Source organism: Neofelis nebulosa, chromosome 9 (genome assembly GCF_028018385.1).
Source record: "Neofelis nebulosa isolate mNeoNeb1 chromosome 9, mNeoNeb1.pri, whole genome shotgun sequence".
NCBI classification, from domain to species: domain Eukaryota; kingdom Metazoa; phylum Chordata; class Mammalia; order Carnivora; family Felidae; genus Neofelis; species Neofelis nebulosa.
Genome location: NC_080790.1, coordinates 36,072,501 through 36,099,189, shown reverse-complemented (window position 1 = coordinate 36,099,189; position 26,689 = coordinate 36,072,501). Strand labels below are relative to the sequence as shown.

The 26,689-nt window shown below is 43.3% G+C and overlaps 1 protein-coding gene across 2 annotated transcripts in view; it reads right to left on the bottom strand.

The window, feature by feature from the left end:
- Positions 1-13,422: 13,422 nt before the first annotated feature.
- MRPS5 (mitochondrial ribosomal protein S5) overlaps positions 13,423-26,689 on the bottom strand; it is a 28,811-nt gene continuing 15,544 nt past the window's right edge. For both annotated transcript variants that reach the window (XM_058683239.1, XM_058683240.1), the window contains 6 exons: positions 25,174-25,264; positions 23,328-23,374; positions 22,576-22,633; positions 22,229-22,291; positions 16,869-17,005; positions 13,423-13,795 (listed from right to left, as the gene is read on the bottom strand). In XM_058683239.1, the coding sequence (XP_058539222.1) occupies positions 13,571-13,795; positions 16,869-17,005; positions 22,229-22,291; positions 22,576-22,633; positions 23,328-23,374; positions 25,174-25,264 (621 nt within the window). In that variant the 3' untranslated portion in view covers positions 13,423-13,570. The remainder of the gene's footprint in view (positions 13,796-16,868; positions 17,006-22,228; positions 22,292-22,575; positions 22,634-23,327; positions 23,375-25,173; positions 25,265-26,689) is intronic.

Sequence of the window (26,689 nt, the reverse complement as noted above, 5' to 3'; positions counted from 1 at the left end):
GCCATCTTCTCGAACACTCATGTGCATATTCTTTCGTGGAACAATCACGCAGACCCAGGCCAATGACTCCCAAGTCCATTTATCACCTGCCTCTCCCCCAGATTCCAGATCCAGGCACATAACTGCCTACCATGTCTTCTCATCCATGAACACCACGTGTCTCCATTTGATCAACACGTTTACGTCCTTCAGTAGAGATTTGTTTTCCTCTTTAAAATATTGCATATTTTCTGTTCTATGGGTTCCTGTGTTCTTTATAACTTGTGTCGCTATCATGGCTGGAATCTCTCTGATGTTGCTTTTACTGACTGGCTGTTCTGGGGCACTGGCCACCTAATAATCTCCTATGGGGTTGCCTGTATCTGGCCACCCCAAGCCTCACTTGTATTTGCTCTAAATGTCCATCCACTGATCCTCTTGGATAACGTAGATGGACAATCGTGTGCCCTGTAAATGAAGACCGTTTTGTTCCTTCCTGTGCCTTCTCTCGTCTTGCTATGGTGGGTCAACTTCCAGGACAGAACTGAATGGTAAAGGAGCAGGCACGGAAGTTCTGCCCCATCTTTGAATGGAAGGAACGTTTCTAAGTTTTCACCATTAAGTTCCAGGTTTATTCTTGTCAGTACTACTTATCACATTAAGGAAGTTCCCTTCTGCTTCCCGTTTGCGAGAGATTTTATCAAGAGTGAGTGTGGCTTTGATCGGTTTCCTTGGCCTCTCTCGGAGACATCACAAGGTTTTCCCCTTTTAAGCTGTTATTCTACTAAATTACACTGGTATGACTATCATTGAGCTAACGCTGGAGCCATTGTTCTGGCACCCTTCTGGACACCTTAACCCTACTATGTGATCATTTCTTCTTTTCAGGAGAGTAGACAGAGAGAACAAACCAGGGCCCACATTCTCAGGCAAGTTTCACCAATATCTGCTCGCCCCCTTACTGGAAGATAGTCTCAGGGAGCAACATCGTGTAGATCTGCATATTTTCCTTGTCGGACCAGTTTTTGGAGATGGGCTTGCTTAGCGTTCAGTGAAAAGTTGCACCCTTCAGGTCCCGAAGGAGGATGCAACCAAGCCAGGCTATGATCCAGACCTGTGATTTCTGCTTTAAGGGATACAAGCAGCCATTTAGAACACCCCCGCACACCCCTGCTCATGCCCTCAGTGACTGGCTGTGTCCACCTGTAGGAGTGAGTGACCAGCTCCGGGGTTCAGGACATTCAGGCTCAGGAGAAATCATACTCTGGATAGAAAAATGGCTAGGGATAAGCACACTTCAGCTGGTCTCCATCTCTTGGTGTCTTGAAAGTTCATTCAGGGGCGCCTGGGTGGCTCAGTCAGTTAAGCATCCGACTTCGGCTCAGGTCACGATCTCACAGTCCGTGAGTTAGAGCCCCGCGTCGGGCTCTGGGCTGATGGCTCAGAGCCTGGAGCCTGCTTCCGATTCTGTGTCTCCCTCTCTCTCTGCCCCTCCCCCGTTCATGCTCTGTCTCCCTCTCTGTCCCAAAAATAAATAAACATTAAAAAAATTTTTTTTAAAATAAAGAGTCAGCTTTAAAAAAAAAAAAGAAAGTTCATTCATCTCCTTGAGATCAAAGGAATCAAAGTAAAGATTCACCCAGCAGAGGGAATAATTCCTCATTTCAGCAGGGCCCAACATAGTAATGGTATAATGTTCTTTATATATGCCATAATTTATTCAGAATTTTGGTTGGCGGATACATATGTGAGATTGACACGGTTTTCTCTTCATGTCCTGCATAGACTTGGGGAGCTTCAAAAAAAATACAACCCGGGGTCCAAGCCCTGGAGATTCTGATCCAGTTGCCCCAGGATGGAAACAGGCGCTGTGCTGAGAGTGGAGGGCCCGACTCGGGGCTCGAACTCGTGAACCCTCAAACCATAACCTGAGCCGAAGTCAGATGACCAACCGACTGAACCACCCACGTGCCCCAGGAATCTGGTGTTGTTGTTTTTTTTTTTAAAGAAGCTGTTTAGAAGCTTCTTAAAGTCAGTCAGGTTAGCAAACTACTGAGTAGGAAGACAGTGGAAGGTCCTGGCCTCAGCCTCATCACCATTGAGATCTAGGAGTTCCTGGAGGGTCTTAGAGATCATGTGGATAACACAGACCTTACAGCCTTATCTTCTAGTGCCAGTTCTAGCCAAAGTGAAGCAGGAGTGTGTGTGTCTGTGTGCACAGTGCTGAATCCAGCTCTCTCTGGGAAATGGAGGGACTCTGATTTCATAAACCTGTGGTCCCGGAAGGCCCTGGAGACTGTACCTGCGTGCCCTTGTGTGATACACCTGTATACTCGTTAGTGCTATTTTTCAGGTATGTGTAGACATGTTTGTGATACCTACAATACAACATGATGTAAAAACACTGCTGAACTCCGAACAACCTTTTCGAGGTTTTACTTTTCTCTACCAACAGTTACTAGAATTACACCTACTATTTTATGTGTCTTGGGTAGGGGGCCAATTTGTGATTTTTATTTTTTATTTTTTATTTTTTAAGTGTATTTATTATTTATTTTGAGAGAGAGAGAGAGAACATGAGCGGGGACAGGGAAGGGGCAGAAAGAGAGAGAATCCCAAGAGGGCTCAAACCCACAAACCATGAGATCATGACCTGAGCCAAAATCAAGAGTCAGATGCTCAACTGACTGAGCCACCCAGGTGCCCGTTATTTTTTATTTTTTAAATTTTAGGTAGGGATCTCCATCCACGGAAAGGCTGGGAAGTCCTGGGGGAGAGGCCCCCTGGAGCCAGCAGTATCCTTTGAGTTCACAGCAGCTGGGAGGTTGCTGCTCTGTCCACTGGGCAGGCAGTCACCAGCCACCCCCGCCCCACTTGGGTGACCAGCTGGCCCGGGTGTTCTCCAGGACTTGAGTCATCCCAGCCTGTGACAGTGAGGGCTCCGTTAGAAAGGAGATTCAGGACCCAGGGATGGAGTGGTTCATTTGACTATAGAACAGTAGTAGGGGTGAGGGGGAGGGCACTATGGCTGCCATCCAAGTGGACTCCTTCTCCTTTCCCTCCCCCATTTCAGACTGACTCTTAGGGGATTTCTCAGCCTTTCCAACTTTGAGTGGAAGAGTCTGTGTATTAACGGTCTCAAAAGCTTCTATAAGACCCACAAAGACACCATGAATAAACTCTCATTACCTAACCAACCTCATGGCCCTTCCTAACGTGGGAAAAGTTATAAATCTGGGGTGACCTGGTGTCTGACTCACTCGCAGCCTTAAATCAGATGGTCACTGAAACTCCTACATGGCTTCCTACTGAGAGGACATCAGACTTCGCTCCTGTGAATCTCAAGGGCACAAAAGCCCTGACAATGCCACCATCTTGAGAACACACAAGACATCTGGTGGGGGTGGGAGTGGGGGGGGTATTAAAAGCCTTCATTTTCCTGAACTGTCTTGAAACCTCCTGTCCTTCCAGCACTTTCTCCAAACCCCCCATTCACCCCAGCTGGGGAATTGTATTTGGTCCCGAGTAAATGCAGCTTCTGAGAAATAAGCACCTCTACCTTCTCAAGGAAACTTTAGGGGTCCTTCTGTTCTTGCCCTTGCCAACCAAGACAGGTGTACCCATTTTTTGAAAGTTTGCATTAGGCCACTTCGCTTTTACCAAAGACATACATCAGTACCTATTTCCGTCAACTCTAAGAAACCCAAAGAGGATTTTGCTTTTATGAAAAAGGCAAAGGGCACAAAGGGCATTCAGTGTTTGTTTTTCAGCCCGCCCTCCTGGAGGCAGTGTGTGCCCGGGGCGAGAGTGGCGCCACCAAGCTCCTCTCCCCGGAACTACGCTCAGCACCTGCACGTCCAGCCGCCGGAGCTTTGAATCTGTACTTTACCTCGACTTATTGTGTGCATACATTAGCAAGATCTGTCTTAAGGTATCAGAATAGCCGAGAAGAAGTTATTTTGGGGGTATGGGCATGCTCAAAATTTTTTCCGCATAAATTAACGGTGATCACTTCAAATGATGGCTTGCGAAACGTTTTCATAGAAATGCTCTCCTTTCCGTTAGCAGGGAAACCTGTAAACTTATTTTGCTAAAACCTTCAGGACAGAATGCTTAGAACCTTGCTCTTGTTTTCCATTCTTAGAAGTGTTGCCATTTGTTCCCTGGGCCTCTGTTCCCAGACCCTGTAAAATGCTTTCCAGCTCTAGTCCTTTGAAGCGGTTTCTTTGCAAGCATTCTTCCTGCACAACATAATAGCAAGGAATGCCTCCGGGTTGTATTTCTTTTCTCTTTTTCTAAGTTTATTTGTTTATTTTGAGAGAGACATAAAGCGCATGCAAGTGATGGCGGGGAGCAGAGAGAGGGACAGAGGATCCTAAGCGGGCTCTGTGCTGACTGCAGAGAGACCAATGCGGGGCTTGAACTCACAAACCGTGAGATCATGACCTGAGCTGAAGTCAGATGTTTAACCGAATGGGCCACCCAGGTGCCCCAACAGGTTTTATTTCAACAGAGGGGGAAAAAGGGGGCTGGATGGGCCCGGTGGTGGGAGCAGTTTCTTGCTGTTGAAGGCTACCAGCTTTGGGGTAGGGGCGGCAGTCTGAGGGCTTCCAGAATGGCTCCGAGGAGGAGAGAAGCCCTACCAAGCCTGGGAGCAGAGGCCAGGGAGCCTCTACTGGAGGCCTGGTCACAGTCTGAAGGCTTGGGGTAAACAGGGATAAAGCCCCCAGGGCAGCAGGTAAGGACAGCTGGAGGTTGGAGCGGAAGCCTTGCTCCCCGGGAGAAGGCTAGAACCCAAGAGGGTATTGCCACCACCATCTCTGTGGGGCTTCTGGAAAGGGCAGGGCAGCATCCAGGCAGGAAGAGACTGCGGGTGGCAGGATTGCTGGTCACCAAGGACATGAGGAACGGATACAGCTATGGGGTCTCCTCTGAAGACTGCTGTTTCAAGAGAGCACCAGCAGGGGAGGGGCACAGAGAGAGACCGAGAAGCCTAAGCAGGCCCCACACTGTCAGTGCAGAGCCCGACGCGGGGCTCAAATCTACGAAACTGAGATTGTGACCTGAGCCAAAATCAAGAGTCTGACGCTTAACTGACCGAACCACCCAGGCGCTCTGGAGGACATACTTTTAAGAGAGTTTAACATCAGCTTTGGTGAGTTGAATCCCCATGGAAGTAGGGCCCACGCTTCACGTGTAAGATGCAAATCTTATCCTGATTTTTTAGTTATATCTGCAATGTTCTGAAAAAAGAGAATCCCCCAGGGCGCCTGGTTGGCTCCGTCTGTTAAGCCCGCGACTTCGGCTTAGGTCATGATCTCACGGTTCGTGAGTTCGAGCCCTGCGTCAGGCTGTCGGCTGTCAGTGCAGAGCCCGCTTCCGATCCTCTGTCCCTCTCTCTCTGCCCCTCCTGTGCTTGCATTCTCTCTCTCTCAGAAATAAATAAACATTTAAAAATAGACAGAGAGGGAGACAAAGAGAGAGAGAGAATCTCCCAGTTTATGTTTACTAGACATGAATTGAATTGATTTCCAGGGATATGATGAGACAAAAAAAAAAAAAAAAAATGCGGCCCTGCTGTGTGGGCACGGACACCCAGGAGGAAGGGGGCAGCTTTCTTTTCAAGGAATCACCATTGCCAAAGATGAACCTTACGTTAAGGGCTATAGTCCCCAGATCCCTTGTGCTTCCTGCAGCTGCCCCCCAACCCTGACTTACACTTTGGCCTTGTGAGCCTTATTCTGAATGCAGGGATCTGCAGCTGAAAGAAACGTGAATATCCTCATGAGAGGTAGAACAGCAAATGTGACTCTTTCAAGAGACTATTTATAGCATAAAGCTGAAAGCTTAACTTGAATCGTGTTGCTAGTAGGTGTTTATACCCCCCATCCCCTAGGGATCTCACCTCTAGCATTGCAGATTGGAATGATGTATCTATGTGGTAAGCAAGCATTTCTAACTACAAAATATTTCCTTGAGAGGACAGAGATGGGTTGCTACTAGAATCATCCATTTCTACATTGTCGGAGGCGCTCATTCAATTAACAGAACGTGGACTACTTGGAGGAGTTCTCTCTGCCCCCTGGTGGTTGTAAGTATAACTTTTTAATAGTTTCAGTGAGGCGTAAATGACGTAACCGCATACGTTTTAAACTTACCAAAACTTTGGTAACTTTGGACATACGTACACGAAACCACTACGAAATCATCACCGCTACCAAACTAACAATCATATCTATTACCCCCCAAACGTTCCTTATGTCCCTTTGTCACCCTTCCCTCCCACACCTCCCTACCCTCTCCTACTATTGTTGGTTTGCCCTTAAAGAATAGAAATTACCCAAACTGAACAACAGAGAGTAAGCAGACTAGAAAAAAACAAACAGAGCCTCAGAGATATGTAGGACTATAACCAAAGATCTAACATTTGTGTCATCAGTGTCTCAGTAGGATGTGGGTGAAGTTGAAAAAAATATTCAAAAAAAAAAAAGAAAATAATAATACAACCCACAGAACGGGAGACACATCATATATCTGATGGGGGCTAGATCTATAAAGAACTACTACACTCAATAAAATCACAAATAACCCAATTTTTTTTTTTGAGAGAGAGAGAGCACACGAGCGAGAGAGAAAGGAGGAGAGAGAGTGCAAGTGATTGGGGAAGGGGCAGAGGGAGAGAGAGAATCTTAAGCAGCCTCCACACCAGCTCAGAGCCTTACACAGGGCTCGATCTCACAACCATGAGATCATGACCTGAGCTGAGATCATGACCTGAGATCATGAGATCATGACCTGAGATCAAGAGCTGGGCACTCAACCAACAGAGCCACCCAAGCGCCCCAACCCAATTTTTCAAATGCCCAAAAGAAATGAGTAGACATTTCTCCAAAGAATGTAAACAAATGGCCAATAAGCTCATGAAAAGCCGTTCAACATCATGAACCACTAGGGAAATGCAAATCAAAACCACAATGAGACACCGTTTCATACCTACTAAGGTAACTACCACCAAAAGACGGAAAAAAATATTGACGAAGATGTAGAAAAACCCTCATACATCACTGGTGGGAACGTAAAATGGTGCGGCCACTGTGGAAAACAGTTTAGCAGTTCCACAGAGTGAAGCATAGAATTATGGCATGACCCAGCAACTCCACTCCTAGGTATATACCCCAAAGAAAACTTGTACAAAAATGTCCATAGCAGGGGGGCCTGGCTGGCCTCAGATGGAACAGCACGCGACTCTTGATCTCTGGGTTATAAGTTTGAGTCCCACGTTGGGTGCAGAGATTACTTAAAAATAAAATCTTTTTAAAAATGTGCATAGCAGCATTATTCAAAAGAGCTACTACATGAATCTTGACAACGTTATGCTAATTCAAAAACCCCCGTCACAAAAGACCACAAATTTGTGAGTCCACCTATGTGAAATGTCCAGGATTGGCAAATCCATAGAGAGTAGACTGTTGGATGCCACAGGCCTGAAATAGCGGGTAATGAGAAGGTACTGCGAATGGGTATAGAGTACCTTATTGGGGTGATAAAAGTTCTCAAATTGATCGTGGTAATAGTTGCACAGCTCTGTGAGTAAACTAAAATCTGCTAAATTGTTAGTAGGCATTTTTTTTCTTTTTCCATTTTTTATTTGCATTCTGATCAGTTAACATATAATATTGGTCTCAGGAGTAGAATTGAGTGATTCATCACTGACATAAAATACCCAGGGTTCATCACAACAAACCCTCCTTAATGCCCACTACTCATTTAGCCCATCCCACACCTCCCTCCCTCCCTCCATCAACCCTCAGTTTGTCCCCTATCATTGAGTTTCTTATGGTTTGTTTCCCTCTCTCCTTTTTTTCCCCCTTCCCAGAGGTTCATCTATTTTGTTTCTTAAATTCCACAGAGGAGTGATATTATATGGTATTTGTCTTTCTCTGACTGACTCCACTTAGCATAATACTCTCTAGTTCCATCGACTTCATTGCAAATGCCAAATTTTCATTCTTTTTGATGGCCAAATAATATCCACTGGGAAAAAAAAAAAAAAATATATATATATATATATATATATATATATACACACACCACATCCTCTTTATCCATTCATCAGACGATGGGACATTTAGGCTCTTTCCATAATTTGGCTATTGTTGATAATGCTGCTAAGAACATCGGGTGCGTGAACCCCTTCGAATCAGTATTTTTGGACTCTTTGGGTAAATACCTAGTAGTGCGACTGCTGGGTTGTAGAGAAAATTTAATAAACAAATTATGGGAGAAAATTTTCCAAGCTTGGCAAAAAGACAGGTAAACCTGCAGACTCAAGGTGAGCAAACCCCAAATAAAATAGACTGAAAGCAATCTATACCAAGACACATCATAATCGGACTTCAGAAAATTAAAGACAAAGAAAAGTTCTTAAAAGCTCAGAGAGAAAACAGTACCTTGTCTATAAGGGAAAACAATTCAAATCACAGCACACTGTCATCAGAAACCACGGAGGCCAGCAGGAAGTGGCACATTTGTCAAATGCTGAAAGTCAGTAACTGTCAGCCTGAGTCCGACACCTGGTTCCTGGATCTACCCCGAAAGCATCAGCAGAGCTATTGTTGTCTTCATTGTATTATTAACTTCGCTCCACATTCTGTCTCGTTCTCTACCTAATTAACTTTGCCCTTTCCTCTCCTACTCCCTGTTTACCCACTGATTGTAGAAACCTAATGGGGACAGGATGGCAACATTTGTCTTGATGTATCTGATCTTACCAGGTCCCAATAGCCCCTCAGCGTGGGGAGGAAGGCTCACCTCCGCATTGTTTCTTTTCTTTTTTTTTTTTTTAAACTTTTTTTTTTTTTTTACGCTTATTTATTTTTGAGACAGAGAGAGACAGCATGAACAGGGGAGGGTCAGAGAGAGAGGGAGACACAGAACCTGAAACAGGCTCCAGGCTCTGAGCTGTCAGCACAGAGCCCGACGCAGGGCTCGAACTCATGGACCGCGAGATCATGACCTGAGCCAAAGTCGGCCGCTTAACCGACTGAGCCACCCAGGCGCCCCACCTCCGCATGGTTTCAAGTCCCCTCCCTCAAGGTTTCAAGAAACCCCTAACCCTCCTCTCCTGTGTATGTAAGCTGCCCCTGGGCTCAACAGGGCAAGGCAGCTTTGGAAATGATCCCCTGCCTTCTTGTCGGGCTGCCTTCGGATAATAAAGGTTTCTTTGCTTCAAAACCAGTGTCTCAGACATTGGCTCACTGTGCGTTGGGGTGCACAGACAAGTTTGGGTTTGGTTAACAAGCCTGGAATTCTCTATCTGGTGAAACTACTCTTTAGGAATGAAAGAAAAATAAAGACATTCTCACTGAAGGAAAACTAAGAGAATTTGTCAGTTAAAGGAAGTTCTTGAAGCAGGAAGGAAATGTGTGAGATGATTGATTGATTGATTGATTGATTGTAGAAAGCAGGCAGATATATAATAGAATAGAAAAAACAAAAACAAAAACAAAAAACAAAAAAAACCTGTATTGCTCTCTGCTCCCAGTTTCTGGCACAGAGATCCTAAAACCATTGTAATAGCTAAAGTGATAAGCAGTATCTTTTGTGCTAATAGTTGGTCTTTGACTCCCGTTGCTGACAGTTCCTAAAGCCCTTGGAATTACCTAGGTGATGGTAGGGGCACCTGAGTGGCTCAGTTGGTTAAGTGTCTGACTTCAGCTCAGGTCATGATCTCTTGGTTTGTGAGTTTGAGCCCCGCGTCAGGCTCTGTGCTGACAGCTCAGCTCAGATCCTGGAACCTGCTTTGGATTCTATGTCTCCCCAGCTCTTGGCCCCTCCCATGCTTGTGCTTTTTGTCTCTCTCTGCTTCTCAATAATAAATAAATATTTTAAAAAGTTGGTTTTTTTTTAAAGTGTCTTTCATTCTAATGAGGTGACTCTTGGGGCCTGGCCACCAGAAAGACCAAGTCACGATTAGAAGCTTGGGATTTTCAGTCCCACCTTTCATTCTCCAAAGAGGGGAGAGGGGCTGGAAATGGAGTTCATGATCCATCATCCCTATGTGATAAAGATGCCATACAAATCCCAGAAGTACAGGTTTCTGGGAGCTTCTGGGTTGGTGAACACATGGAGGTGTTAAGAATGGCACACCCCTTCCCACGTTTCGTGCCCAGGCATTTCTTCCATCTGCACATTCATCTGGATCTTTTATCATATCCTTTTTTTTTTTTTTTTTAATTTACACCCGTTAGTTAGCGTATAGTGCAATGATTTCAGGAGCAGAATCCAGTGATTCATCCCCTACATATAACACCCAGAGCTCATCCCATCAAGTGTCCTCCCTAATGCCCCCCACCCCCCACCCCTCCAGCAGCCCTCAGTTTGCTCCCTATATTTAAAGGTCTCTTATGTTTTGTTCCTGTCCTTCTTTTTCTATTATTTTTGCTTCCCTTCCCTTGTGTTCATCTGTTTTGCACCTTAAATTCCATGAGTGAAATCATAGGATTTTGTCAGTCTCTAATGTCGTTTAGCATAATACACTCTAGTTCCATCCATGTTGTTGCCTGGCAAGATTTCATTTTTTAAAAAAATTTTTAGGGGCGCCTGGGTGGCGCAGTCGGTTAAGCGTCCGACTTCAGCCAGGTCACGATCTCACGGTCCGTGAGTTCGAGCCCCGCGTCAGGCTCTGGGCTGATGGCTCGGAGCCTGGAGCCTGTTTCCGATTCTGTGTCTCCCTCTCTCTCTGCCCCTCCCCCGTTCATGCTCTGTCTCTCTCTGTCCCAAAAATAAAAATAAAAAAAAATTAAAAAAAATAAAAATTTTTAATGTTTATTTATTTTTGAAAGAATGATAGAGAGAGAGAGAGAGAGAGAGAGAGAGAGAGAGAGAGAGCATGAGCTGTGGAGGGGCAGAGAGAGAGGGAGACACAGAATCCGAAGCAGGCTCCCGGCTCTGAGCCGTCAGCACAGAGCCCGATGCGGGGCTCAAACTCACAAACTGTGAGATCATGACCTGAGCTGAAGTCGGACGCTTAACCGACTCAGCCACCCAGGTACCCCAAGATTTCATTCTTTTTGAAGGCCAAGTAATCCTCCATTGTATATATATACCACATCTTCTTTATCCATTCATCCATCGATAGACATTTGGGCTCTTTCCATATTTTGGCTATTGTCGATAGCGCTGCTATAAACATTTGGGGTGCGCGTGCCCCTTCGAAACAGCACACCTGTATCCTTCAGATAAATACCTACTAGTGCAATTGCTGGGTCGTAGGGTAGTTCTATTTTTAACTTTTTGTGGAACCTCCACACCGTTTTCCAGAGTGGCTGCACCAGTTATCGTATCCTTTTACAATAAACTGGTAAACAGTAAGGAAACTTTTCCTGAGTTCTGTGAGCTGCTCGAGCAAATTAATCACTCAGTGACAGTATCGTAGGAACTTGATTTATAGCTGATCACTCAGAAACACAGGTGACAACCCGACTTGCAACTGGCATCTAAAGTAGGGTGGGGCGCCTGGATGGCGCAGTCGGTTAAGCGTCCGACTTCAGCCAGGTCACGATCTCGCGGTCCGTGAGTTGGAGCCCCGCGTCAGGCTCTGGGCTGATGGCTCGGAGCCTGGAGCCTGTTTCCGATTCTGTGTCTCCCTCTCTCTCTGCCCCTCCCCCGTTCATGCTCTGTCTCTCTCTGTCCCAAAAATAAATAAAAAACGTTGAAAAAAAAAAAAAATTTAAAGTAGGGTGAGGGCAGGGGCGCCTGGGTGGCTCAGTCGGTTAAGTGTCCGACTTCAGCTGAGGTCACGATCTCGCGGTCCGTGAGTTCGAGCCCCGCGTCGGGCTCTGGGCTGATGGCTCAGAGCCTGCTTCCAATTCTGTGTCTCCTCCTCTCTCTGACCCTCCCCCATTCATGCTCTGTCTCTGTCTCAAAAGTAAACATTAAAAAAAAATAATAAAAAAAATAAAAATAAAAATAAAAATAAAGTAGGGTGAGGGCAGCCTTGTGGGCCTGAGCCCCTAACCTGTGAGCTCTGACCCCATCTTCAGGTAAAGCGTATCAGGATTGTGCTAAATTGCAGGACACCTGAATTGCCTGGGGAAGGAAAACCCCAAGTCTGGCGTCAGAAGTGTTGTGACTATGGCAGTAAAGGGGATTCACAGGAGAACTGGGTGTTGCCCTCCTTAGAGTGGTAACAGAAAGACTCTTGGAATTTCAGGAAAGAAGAAAAAAAAACAATCGAGGAGCGCCTGGGTGTGGCTCAATTGTTTAAGCGCCCAACTCTGGATTGCAGAGCAGGTCATGATCCCAGGGTCCTGGGGTAGAGTCCACCCCACCCAGGCTCCGTGCTGAGTGTTGAGCATGGAACCTGCTTGAGATTCTTTTTCTCTCTCTCTCTCCCCCCACTTCCCCTGTTCATGCTTTCTCTGTGTCTAAAATAAAAAATAAAAAAAGAAGAAACAACTGAAAGAATGAAAATTTGGGAAGGGTCTCCCGGCTGGCTCAAGTCAATAGAGCATGTAACTCTTGATCTTGGGTTCATGAGTCGGAGCCCCATGTTGGGGATAGAGTTTACTTTAAAAAAATAATAAAATTTTAAAACATGGGTATACAAGAGGCTTTTTTTTTCTTCTTGAGTTTTCCATATTATGTTTGATGGTTAAAGCGGAAAATAGAATACTATGGCTCTAAACGTAGGTGGAGTAAATTTAAACACAATTACAGAAACAGGGGAAGGTAAGGGATTGAAAGGGAAGGGAAGGGATTGAAAGTTTCTACACTTGCAAGTGATTAAACGTCAACACCAGGAGACTGGTGAGGAGTGGCATTCGCACAGTGTAACACCGATACGGCGACTACTAAAACAGCCATACAAAAAGGTTTAAAAAGAGGATTTCTAGAGTCAAAAAGAACAGGGTTTGTCCATGTTCCTCTACTTTCTAGCTGTGTGACTCTAGTCAAGTACTTAACTGCTCTGTAAAATGAAGTTAATAACACTCATTTTGGACAAATCAAAGTTCATATATATTAGCTTTAATTATAGCAATTATTATTTGGCATATTATTTTTGCTTAGGTCAGGCTATAAGCCCTGTCTTCCTAGTCCATTTGCTTTTGCTAGTTTATTTTATTTATTTATTTTTAACATTTTTATTTATTTTTGAGACAGGGAGAGACAGAGCATGAACAGGGGAGGGGCAGAGAGAGAGGGAGACACAGAATCTGAAGCAGGCTCCAGGCTCTGAGCGGTCCGCACAGAGCCCGACGCGGGGCTCGAACTCACGGACCGCGAGATCATGCCCTGAGCCAAAGTGGGAAACTTAACCAACTGAGCCACCGAGGTACCCTGCTTTTGCTAGTATAAATGAATATTTAAAGCAGTCTTGAACTAAAATATGTACGCGCGGCTCCTCTCACAGTGACTGGTATATACCACGTGCTCAATAAATTAAAGTTGTAGTTCTTTATTATTTGTAAATAAAGAAGGTTGACCTTTCCTTTAAAAAGAAAGTGACATTCCAAAATGGGAAGGGCTGAGTCTCTTCTCGGTGCCAGGCAGTACCAGACGTGGCAACCGTGCAAGGCCAGAGGGAAGCTCACGTAGCACCTCTCTTTAAATTTGACCACGCCGAGCGCTTCATTCCCTGCGCCGCCCTCACTTCTTCCCAGTCCAGTCGGATGTCTGGAACGTCATCTTCCGGCTCCGGATCCTTTCTCAAGGCCCCCGTGGGGGAGGCCACCACGATGGGTAGAGGGCCACATTCCTCCCGGAATTCCACGACATGGAGACTCTTCTTATCAGCCAGTTGTTGGTGGGTTTCCTGAGCAAGACCAAATGGAGAACGCCAGGTTAGGTCTATGAGATACATCTGTAACTTAAAGATCGGGAACTTCCCACGTACCACTTGGGGGACTTACCATTTCAAAGTCGATTCCGGGTAATGTGTTTTGCGGCCACACCACAGTGATTTGAGGTGCATGGCATCATCTCCCCACTCCCAACTGGACTGGAGGAAGGGCGTTGGCCTCTGGTCTCTTGCCTTCCAAACCCTCCCAATTATGTGTCACGCTGTGCCCAAAACTGAACTTGATTCTCATCAAGCCCCTAGCTCTAGCTAACATTTTACAGGACATGCAGGGTGAGACCTGCACTGAGGACCACAGGTATGTAGTCAGCACCAGACTGGGAAGCTACAAGACAAACAACCCAGTTTCCTAAAAAATATAATATAATATAATATAATATAATATAATATAATATAATATAAATAAAAATAAATACACACACACACACACGAGGAAAAAAAGAAGAGGGAAACCTATAGATTAGAAGTGATTTAAAAGACATGGCAAGAACTTACAATCTACAGACTTTTTCTGGAAAACAAATTATGTAACAAATTTCTTTTTAATATAACAAATGGATACATTTCTATGAACACTACCTAGGTAACTCGAGATACTGTGGTACTGTTACTTTTTAGGTATAATAGTACCAACGGGTACTTTTTAATCCTTATCTTTTAGAAATACATACTGAAATATTTACAAATGACATAAAGTGGTGTCTGAGGCCTGGTTCAAAATGACTGGGCTGCATGGGGGTGGTACTGAGACACAAAGATTGGCCATGAGCTGTTCACTGCTGACATTGGGTAAGAGGGCCAAGGGGACTTATCATGGACAGTAGCCACAGAAGTCTGGAAAAAGGAAATACAGTTAGTTTATTGGTAGTACATTAAAATATCTGATATGCCAATCTCCTGTTTCCAGACTTTATGGCCATCTTGTACTATTCTCTCTAATCCTACAGAAGTTTGAAATTAGAAAAAAGATGAGCTGCTTCATAAAAACAAAATAATTTAAATTGGTAGATCTTATAGTCCATGGCATGTTGCTTAAATTGGTGACATTCTTTTTCTTTTTGAATAGCACATTAAATAATGCAACATTTTACAGTTGACAGCAACTTAGAAGAGATGATACCTGGTAATCATATCAGAAAATCCAAAGTACTAACTTAAAACAAAAATATTATATAAAAGAACAAGTCTACTTGATCATAAATATGACCTATCTAAAACCAATACCGTAGCTACATCAAAAAATTAAACATCTAACAGTTTGAATTTGAAAATGCTTTTTATTTTTTAATTTTAATGTTTATTCATTTTTGAGAGAGAGAGAGAGAGAGAGAGAACTCGAGCAGGAGAGGGGCAGAGAGAGAAGCAGACAGAGGATCTGAAGCAGGCTCCAGGCTCTGAGCTGTCAGCACAGAGCTGGAGGCGGGGCTCGAACACACGAAACGCAAGATCATGACCTGAGCTGAAGTCAGATACTTAACCGACTGAGCCACCCAGACCCTCCTAGAAGTGTTTTTGAAGCATATTTTAGACAGTAACAACACATACACACACACACACACACACACACACACACACACACACACACACACACCTGTTCAAAAAGGATCTCTTCACCTAAAATTTTTCTTTTTTTTTCATTTTATTTATTTCAAAGAGAGAGTGAGAGTGGGGAAAGAGGGGCAGAAGGAAGGAGGGAGAGGGAGAAGGAAAGGGGGAGGGGAAGGAGAGAGGGGAGGGAGGAAGGGAGGGAGGGAGGGAGGGAGAGAGGGAGAGAGAGAGAGACAGAGAGACAGAGAGACAGTGAGAGAGAAAATCCCAAGCAGGCTCCATGCTCAGTGCAGAGCATAGGGCTTGATCCCACACCCTGGGATCATGACCTAAGCTGAAGTCAAGAGTTGGATGCTCAACTGACTGAACCACCCAGGCACCTCTAAAGCTTTTTCTTCTAATTAACTTTCCTATTTTAAACAGAGCATGTATAATTAGTCCAGGGACCACTTTATTTAAACCTAGCCATCAGACTTTGTTGTTTTTTTTTTTAATGTTCATTTATTTTTGAGAGAGAGACAGAGAGCGAGCGGGGGAGGGGCAGAGAGAGAGGAAGACAAGAGAATCCGAAGCAGGTTCCAGGCTCTGAGCTGTCAGCACAGAGCCCGACATGGGACTCAAATTCACAAGCCATGAGATCATGAACTGAGCTGACGTCAGACGCTTAACTGACTGAGCCACCTAGGCACCCCTGGCCATCACACTTTTAAGTGTCAGGAAGCCTGTCAAAGTCTTTAATAGGTCAGCAAGTGGAGTCTCTTGAACCTGGCTGTCTTTTCTGCTCATCCAGTTCCGCTAAGGTCTACCCTTAGCTAAGGACCCTTACCCTCCGCTAAGGTCCATCCCTTCAAGAACACGCCATCCCTCGGAGCAGTTAAGAGGGCAACCTAGGAGGAGGGGCCTCTTCACTGGGGAGTAGAGTGATTGCAAGCCTAGCCCAGGCTGAGTGGGCAGGCTGGGTGGCAGCCCAGAGCTTTCAGCTCTGCAGAGAAAGAACTTGGCATATTAACATTCATGGTTCCTACTAACGCAGGTGTCTGTCTAAACGACCTACACAGGTAACTTGAAAACCGCCTGTGCTTCTACTGAAGACAGCACTCTAGAGTGGACAGGTACCCTAGAGGCTTCACTCTAGTCCCAACTGAAAGAACTAAATTAGGAAACAGCCTTCCTCTTTTTACTTTACATGTCTATACTGTTAGAGCTATAGAACAAGCATAAATTCTTTTCGTAAAAAAACACAGATTATAATTATTGGCTTTGAAAAATACTAAATTTTGAAACTTCAAAATACCCCTGAAGTATTTTTTAAGGGTAATTTTCATGAACTAATTCTCCAGTTGGATTAACTTTAAACTGATGCAGCCATAGGCAACAAAGAATGCCCAAGTCCCCCAGTGGCCCCAGGCCATCATGGCTTAAATGCACACAATTGAAATACAAACTAGAACTTCTGTTCCAGAGCCTAGGGAAGGGTTACCTGGTAGGAGAGCCCACGGAAGAGGCCTCGTGTGAGGTTGAGCATGTTGACGGACCCAGAGACCTTGGCATACATGTCTTTAATGCCAATGAGCCGGCAGATGGTGATGATGGCCCGATGGCAGCGGAGGCCGTAGCCTAGAAAAGGAAAAACGCAGTCACCCTGCTGGCCTTCACACAGCTTTGGGCTCTGGGCTTAGGAGGCCCTGATTCATATTATGGCTTCATCGCTTCCCTGGACAGCTTCCTTAATTTCCATAACGACACTGATTTAAATGAGATGTTATAAAGACTAAAAAAACAATATATATAAATTTCTTAAACATGAGGGCAAAAAAACAGGAATATTATAAAGATTAACAGAAATGTGTGAAAGTTCTAGGCCCCCCACGCCCATGTTGGCTAAGGGCAGAGGGACATGTCTATTCTCCCCCTCCTCAATTGCTCATTTGCACTGAGCAGAGACACCTATTTCCTCTTCCAGGAAGAACTCCTCTCTTGGCTTTGGTAATGCACCCTTTCCCCCGCTCCCCACAAAACATAGCATCTTAATTGCTGCTTTTAGGCACTTAGTGGAACCTGTTAATCTGATGCTTCCCCTCACTAGAATGTGGGCTCTGTGAAGGCTAGGATATTGTTTGTTTCTACTGTATCCCCAGACCCTAAATCAATAGCCAGCAAATGCAGGCAGCAGTGAGAGAAAGACACCCCAAATTTAGACTCACATTTTGATTAGCCAGACATGAAACTTAGCACATGCCTCCCTGCTTTAAGGCAGAGGATCTACTCTAGATATTACATGTTACTGTCTTTCTAATTTCCAATTTTTTTTTAATGTTTATTTTTGAGAGAGAGAGACAGACAGAGCATGAACAGGAGAGTGGTAGATAGAGGACACAGAATCTGAAGCAGGCTCCAGGCTGAGCTGTCAGCACAGAGCCCTTTGCGGGGCTTGAACTCATGAACCACGAGATCATGACCTGAGCTGAAGTCGAATGCTCAACTGACTGAGCCACCCAGGCGCCCCTCTGATTTCCAATTTTCAATGGTAATTCAATATATGTGTGTAAAAACTACATTCGGATACAAGCAACTAACGTGGAACCATCCCTTCTACTTGAAAGAGCCAATTAAAGTGGACCCCATAGCTATGGCAGATCACATAAGAACCGGGGACCTCAGAGGGTAGCTAAGACAGGCAACAACGGGGTGGTCTGTTCTTCCGTGCGCAGTTATACACATAGAGCATGTGTCCACGTGTGAACAAATGTATGCACGCGTAGATGTGTATAGATGCACACACACCTGCAGACTGGTGCCCATGCAAGGCAGATCCTTGGAAGGGCCTAGAAGGCAGACTCTAACCTGCTACCGCTCACTGGATGATCCTAGGCCAGAACCTCCCTTGCCCTCCACACCTACGTGGCAGAGCTGATGGCGAGCTCCCGAGGGAAGGTGTGAATACCGCACAGCACCTGGACCATACACGGCCCTCCCCAAATGGTAGCCAGTTTTGTACATATACAAATACCCATATAATAGTGGTCATAGTCCCATGGGAATTATTTGGATGTACTTTGACTGTGAAGTCTTTCAGGTACACACTGTGTCAAAAACTCCTTGCTTAATGAAAGTGTGCGTGTGTGTGTGTGTGTGTGTGTGTGTGTGTGTGTTAAGATAGGAAATGCTTACCAGCAGAAGACAGGAAATAATAAAGATTGGAGCAGAAATTAATGCTATTGAAACCAAAAAAACAGCAGAAATCAATGAAACCAGAAGCTGGTTCTTTGGAAGAATTAACAAAATTGATAAACCACTAGACAGTTGGATCAAAAAGAAAAAGGAGGGGCGCCTGGGTGGCTCAGTCGGTTGAGTGTCCGACTTGGGCTCAGGTCATGATCTCGCGGTCCGTGAGTTCAAGCCCCGCATCGGGCTCTGTGCTGACAGCTCGGAGCCTGGAGCCTGTTTCAGATTCTGTGTCTCCCTCTCTCTCTGACCCTCCCCTGTTCATGCTCTGTCTCTCTTGGTCTCAAAAATAAATAAACGTTAAAAAAAAAAAATTAAAAAAAAAAAAAAGAAAAGAAAAAAGGAAAGGACCCAAATAAATAAAATCAAGAATGAAAGAGGAGAGATCACAACTAACACAGCAGAAATAAAAACAATAATGAGAGAATATTATGAGCAATTATATACCAATAAAATGGGCAATCTGGAAGAAATGGACAAATTCCTAGAAACATATACACTACCAAAGTTGAAACAGGAAGAAATAGAAAATTTGAACAGACCCATAACCAGTAAAAAAATCTAATTAGTAATCAAAAATCTCCCAAATACAAGAGTCCAGGGCCAGATGGCTTTCCAGGGGAATTCTACCAAACATTTCAGGAAGAGTTAACACCTATTCTCTTGAAGCTGTTCCAAAAAATAGAAATGAAAGGAAAACTTCCAGACTCTTTCTATGAGGCCAGCATTACCTTGATTCCAAAACCAGACAGAAACCCCGCTAAAAAGGAGAACTATAGACCAATTTCCCTGATGAACACGGATGCAAGATAGGAAATGTTTAGCAGTGCTGTGTGAGGAATCAGACACCATGCTGCAGCCAAGGAAGAAGTGTCCCATGACTAAATAAGTTTGGAAACGCTACATTCTCTATGCCCCTCTGGGGGATTCACATTGCACAGTAATGCATTAAAGACTGTGACAATCAGGGGCGCCTGGGTGGCTCAGTCGGTTAAGTGGCCGACTTCGGCTCAGGTCACGATCTCGTGGTCCATGAGTTCGAGCCCTGCGTCAGGCTCTGTGCTGACAGCTCAGAGCCTGGAGCCTGTTTCAGATTCTGTGTCTCCCTCTCTCTCTGACCCTTCCCTGTTCATGCTCTGTCTCTCTCTGTCTCAAAAATAAATAAATGTTAAAAAAAAAAAAAAAAAATTAAAAAAAAAAAAGACTGTGACAATCACAAAGATGTACAAACATTTTTTTTTTTTTTTTTTTTACTTTCCTTTATCATTTTCCCACATGACACTCTTTCTGGAGTTCACACTTATTAGTATCTGCTCATAGAAATAGTGATGCACAGGAACATAGTATAGGAAATGCTGTCTATAATGTATCACACTGTTTCAGCTTCAAAATCAGAATATTTAACCTCAATGCACAGGGAATGTGTTCAACTAGACAGAAACCTGAAAGATACAGCTTAAGGAGACAGGGAAGATAAAAAAGGTAACTTCGGCAATTAATGAAAACTGTAGCTATCTTTCAAAAATCATGTGGATATAAATGTATCTAAACCAACGCTGTTCAACAGAAATAGGACATAAGCCATATATGCAAGCCATACATGGAATTTCAAATTTTCTCACTGATACATTTCAGAAAAAAAGGTAAAATTGGGGCGCCTGGGTGGCTCAGTAGGTTGGGCGTCTGACTTCGGCTCAGGTTATGATCTCACAGTTTGTTAGTTCGAGCCCCACGTCAGGCTCTGTGCTGACAGCTCGGAGCCTGTTTCAGATTCTGTGTCTCCTTCTCTCTCTGCCCCTCCCCACTCATGCTTTGTCTCTCTCTGTCTCAAAAATAAATGTTAAAAAAAATTAAAAAAAAAAAAAAAGGTAAAATTATTTTTAGTAATATATTGTATTAACCTAATATATCCAAAACACTATCATTTCAACATGTAATCAATACAATAATTTTGAGATATTTTACATTCTTTTTTTTTTTCGTACTAAGCCTTTGTGCTTCACAGATCTCAGTAGCCACATTTCAAGTGCTCAATAGCCACTCAGGGTAGTAGCTATCATAGGAATCGTGCAAGTATAAGCTTGACGTCTAAGTGTCCAATTTAATACTTTTTCTAATAATAAATAAAGGTTTTTATTAGGCATATGAATGACTGTGATTTTAAAGCAGAAGGTAAGTTCACTTAAAAATAGGCAGGTTCTCTTGGTGCACAATTAGTACTGAATTTGATGTTTTTTTCCTCCTGATTGATTTCCACGTCCTAGCTTTGACATGAAAAATTTAGGTGTCTTATTCTTTTTCTGATCCAAACTTTTTTTTTTAATTTTTTTTTTTTAATGTTTATTTATTTCTGAGACAGAGAGAGACAGAGCGTGAGTGGGGAAGGGGCAGAGAGAGAGGGAGACACAGAATCCGATGCAGGCTCCAGGCTCTGAGCTGTCAGCACAGAGTCCAAGGCGGGGCTCGAACTCACAAACCGTGAGATCACGACCTGAGCTGAAGTCGGTCACTCAACCGACCGAGCCACCCAGGCGCCCCTGATCCAAACTTTTAAAGATATGCCTAGAGGGGCACGCACCTGGGTGGCTCAGTCGGTTAAGCATCTGACCCTTGATCTCAACTCAGGTCATGATCTCACAGTCTCTGAGTTCGAGCCCCGAATCAAGGTCTGGGCTGATGCCGCAAAGCCTGCTTGGGATTCTGTCTCTCCCTCTCTCTGCCCCTCTCCTACTTGTTCTCTCTCTCTCTCTCTCAAAATAAATAAATAAATAAACTGTAAAAATAATAAATAAATAAAGATAGAGGTGCCTGGGTGGCTCAGTCAGGTAAGTGTCCAACTTTGGCTCAGGTCACGATCTCATGGTTTGTTGAGTTCAAGCCCTGCATCAGGCTCTGTGCTCACAGCTCAGAGCCTGAAGCCTGCTTCGGATTCTGTCTCCCTCTCTCTCTCTGCCCCTCCCCTGCTCATGCTCTCTCTCTCCCTCAAAAATAAATAAATGTTAAAAAAATTTTTTTAATAAAATAAAACAAAATAAAGATATACCAAGAGTATCATTTTTACTGTAGAACCATAGCTAAACAAAATCAAAGTGCTCAAGAATTCTATACCCAAAGTCCACTGGGCATGACTGCCACAGCTCTGTGACCCTGAACTCTGCCTCCTTGCTTGCAACAGGAAGAAAGTCTACCTCTGCTTCCAGAGCTTAGCATAGCACCCAGCTCACAGATGATGTTCAATCAATATTTGACGATGTGAATAAATGATTGGAACTGAAGAAGCTGTAAGTAGGCCATCTAACAACATTGATGAATTCTCAAAGAGAAATGAATGCTCGCGCTTATCCAAACCCAATGATTCATTCCGTTACTATTTCCTATTCAGAGTATGCTCTTCCCACCTAGAATTACCCCTGGTACACGCCTGTGTTCACAGGAGCCTGAGTGCGCTGACTACATTTTATTTCCCTGGGAGCCTCGGCCTTCTTAAATGAAACTCAGGCCTTTCCATTTTGGTATTTTCAAAATGAGTTCAATACAACTGATCAAAAATACAGGACAGGATGGAATTGAGATAATTACTCTGCTTTAACAAATTATTAGAGTGTTTTCGGTTACCTCTGGGTTTTTTCTTCATCTTGATATGCGTCCTTTTAAATGTTAAAGAAATATCGTGGAATACTGGAGGATAAAAACATAAGCATAAGGATTAGGTGTGTAGCTTTAATGCCCTTGCAAATGCCACCACAGAACTAATGCTACCAAAGGAGCCAGCACACGTTGGCCAAGGATGAGTGACAAGATTCTGATTTCACTCATCACTAGGGAAGAAAATTTGTTTATGCATCTTATATAATTATTTGTTCCAGAACATGGTAACAAGCAGAGAACCGCGAAGATGGCCTTAGAGATATATTGTCACATATAATGAAACAAGTGTAATCCTACAAATGATTAACACTCACTTGTATGGTCTTCGTACCGTTCTATATAGTGTAAATATTGTACTGCTCTGTTCTTTGCCTGAAAGAAAGAAGGAAAACACTATTCTTAAATCTACTATTGGAATTTACATTTTCTTGGAGATGTTAAAAAAAAGCTTGCAGAAAATATTTTATTACCGAAAATTTCCAACTTAAACATTTCATTATATACTTATAAAAAGACTTAATTTAAAAAACTTATGGGGCGCCTGGGTGGCTCAGTCAGTTAAGCAGCCGACTTCGGCTCAGGTCATGATCTCACGGTCCGTGGGTTCGAGCCCCGCATCGGGCTCTGTGCTGACAGCTCAGGGCCTGGAGCCTGTTTCGGATTCTGTGTCTCCCTCTCTCTGACCCTCCCCCGTTCATGCTCTGTTTCTCTGTCTCAAAAATAAATAAACGTTAAAAAAATTAAAAAACAAAACAAAACAAAATAAAACTTATAACCACAGTATCACTATCATATCTAAAAAACATTAACAATAATTCCTTAGTATCTTCGAACATTCTGTCAGAGTTCAAGCCTTCCCAGCTGTCTCACTTCTGGGAAGCAATCACAAGTCTGCTAAAAATGACGCAAAAGAAAACAGGTACTGCTTAGGCTATGTATGAGTTAAGTAACTGTTGACAGTAAGCCTCAGGGAAGGGTTCTTATTTTTATTATTTTGTGTGTGTGTGGTTCTAATGGTACCTAGCACACCGAACTTTTAGAATCAACAAAAGAAAAATGTACGTACTTTTCTGAAAGCATCTGCTCGTTCAGTGGCTTTCCCAATGGCAAAACCTTAAAAAAAAAAAAAAAAAAAAAAGACAAATAAAATAAGGGGCATAAATTTGGCACATACTGTCTTTCACTACATTTTAAGTTTCAGTTCCTACAATATTTCGTAGCATTTCATTTGTCTTCTGCCCACAGAAAACCTGCTATCCAAAACAAACCATAAAACATGAGGCTACTGAGATTTGCCTATCTGTTTTGGGGCATTTTGGAAAGATTACATTTGAAAGTAATGAAATCCAAGGTTAGGTGTATAACATTACCTTTTGTAAGTCTCTAGATAAAACGAAATATACTTAAACAAAAACTAATCATGCTCTAAACTAATAAGATAAATGGTTTTGAACATTTTTTAAAATAGATTAAAATAACCAGAAAGGTTGGGGAAAAATATACACTGCAATAGAGAAAAACCATGACTTCCCTGGAACTTACAAATGCAATTCAAATTTCAATTAACCAGGAAATAAAATCAACAATTCTTAAGTTTGTGAATGCTTAACCCTATAAAATGAAATTTATCACAAATTAATGGAAATGCTGCCATTATTTGCTATCACCATTAATTCTTTATTTTGAAGAATGTATTTTATTTTTAAATTATATATAAGAAAGTAATATAAAGCAGGGCGCCTGGGTTTCTCAGTCAGTTGAGCGTCTGACTCTTGATTTCAGCTCAGATCATGATCTCCCAGTTTGTGAGTCCAAGCCTCGCGTGGGGCTCTACGCTGACAGCACAGAGCCTGCTTGGGGATTCTCTCCCTCTCTCTCTCTCTCTCTCTCTCTCTCTGCTCCTTTCCGTCTTGCGCACTCTCTCTCTCTCAAAATAAATAAACTTAAAGACAAAAAGCGTCAGTAGGCAGTTTTCCAATTTTCTCTCCTGTACACATTCGTGTATACATTTCAAAACCAGATGTTCACTGGGGAAATTTTACAGAGAAGTATAAAGAAGAAAGTTTAAATGACTGGCAAACCTACAGATTAAACATTATTAACCATTTCAGTGTATATCCTTCTAGTCTTTGCATATAAACATACTTTATATTAAAAAAAACAAAACAAAAAATTGGGATTGTATTATACAGTCTTATATGAAGTTTTTTTGTTTATTTTTAATTAGCGTTATTTCATAAATAATTTTCTAATACATACTTTAATGGCTACAGAATATTACAATGTGTGGCTATACTTTTTTTTTTTAGAGAAAGTGCTCACATGCACACAGGAGAGGGGTGGCAGAGGGAGAGGGAGAAGAAGGGAGGGAGGGAGAGGGAAAGGGGGAGAGAGAGAGAGAGAGAGAAAGACAGAGAGAGAAAGACAGAGAGAGAGAGAGAGAGAGAGAGAGAGAGAGAATTTTAAGCAGGTTCTATGACCAGCACAGGGCCTATGGGGCTCAATCTCAGGACTGTGAGATCATGCCCTGAACTGAAATCAAGAGTCAGACACTTAAACTGAGTTACCCAGGCGCCCTGGATATACTCCTTTCGTAACTACGCCCCTACTGTTGAACATTTAGTGGCTTTCCCTCCCTAGTTTTTCATTATACATAAGACAACAGTGTCTTAAGCCTTTTAAAATATCCATTGTTCTCATAGAAAAAGGCAGATAGAGGAACTTCTGTTCCTTTTCCCTCCAAGGGATTTTATGTGTTTACCACAAGGCTTATGAGCCCAAACCACTTAAAAGGCTTAATCTGTACAAAGGGGCTGGGCACCGGCAAGAACCCGCAGACTCCAGGGCTGAGCCCAGGCCACACCTGTCCTCTGCCCCCACCTCCAGCACCATGCACATCACACCCCGGTCACCTGCGGCTCCTCTGCCATTCCCCACAGCGACCAGGACACGGACTGATCTCTTTCTTCCCTCTTTTGCTGTCATGTTGAAAACATTTCTTACCTAAAACACAAAATGTTTCATATATATATTACACCTTAAGGAAATTCTGAAGTAGGGAACTGGACTGAGCCCCTTACACACACACAGCGCCACCTGAGTAGCTACAACATCCTCTAAGTCATGAGTAGCAACAGCAACTCTCCAAAGGAAACCTCTCTCTGCAGTTTCTCTAGTGGTAAAATCGAACTTTCCCTTCCTATTTCCTAAGGTTGTTAGAAGGCTGAACGGAGATAACTTTTGAAAGGATTAGAAACCAGACAACTCAGGGCACCTGGGTGGCTCAGTTGGTTGGGCGGCTGACTACAGCTCAGGTAGTGATCTTGCAGTCTGTGAGTTCAAGCCCCACGTCGGGCTCTGTCCTGAGAGCTCAGAGCCTGGAGCCTGTTTCAGATTCTGTGTCTCCTTCTCCCTCTGCCCCTTCCCTGCTTGCTCTCTGTTTCTCTCTCTCTCTCTCTCTCTCAAAAATAATAAATAAAAAAATTAAAAAAAAAAAAAAGGGAAACCATACAACTCAATATACACTATTTTAGTGAATTTCACAAAGGAAGAAAGTTGCTGACCAAACTTTGAAAGAATTTGTAACTGACTTATTATAAGACATATTCCCGGTGATCAGAGATGTTAAAACAAAGAAGATGTGTATCTTAGAAATGAAAATGCAGTCTGCAGAAAGAATGAGCACAGGACTGAATCTCTATGCTAAGGTTTAGGCTCACAGGCTCACCAGATAATACAAAATTTAGAAATACCTGCTTACTAGAAACTACAGGAAAATCTGTGTTTTGTTTGTTTGTTTTGTTTTGGCATATTTAAAAGGCCAGGATCTATGAAACTGTTACCTTAAACTGCTTACATGGCAGGTCCCTTCCCAAAAGTAAGGTTAAAGGAAAAGGTCGAGTCCACACCCGTGGACAATCTTACAGGTAATCATCCACATATAAGAATTCTTCAAAGGGATTAACTTCCAAAAGATATAAACTGGGCCCCAAAGACATAAAATGCTTGTAAACATAAAGTACTGATATTGATGAAATAATATACATAATATACATACATATTCATCACAATATACATATTCATATGTATACATATACATACATACATTCCTTCATATACATACATAATGTACATATTCAATCACAAAATCAATAAATGGTTATTCCAAATGATAGTTAACACTGGCCAAGTATGCAGCACTAGCTCAAAGGGAAGTGGACTATTTTGGTGATTTTCAATCACCCTGGGAAAAGTGACTGAAATTTCCCTGACACAGGCTTCAGTTTCAACGGCCTGCAAACAGGCCAAAAGATTATTTCCCCATCAAGAGCTGGGCACTCACAGCAACTCAAAGCCTTCTTACCCTGCCCCATGAACTGAGTGCCAGGACAGATTGCTCATGCTAGCTTTAGAAGGGAGGGTTTCAAT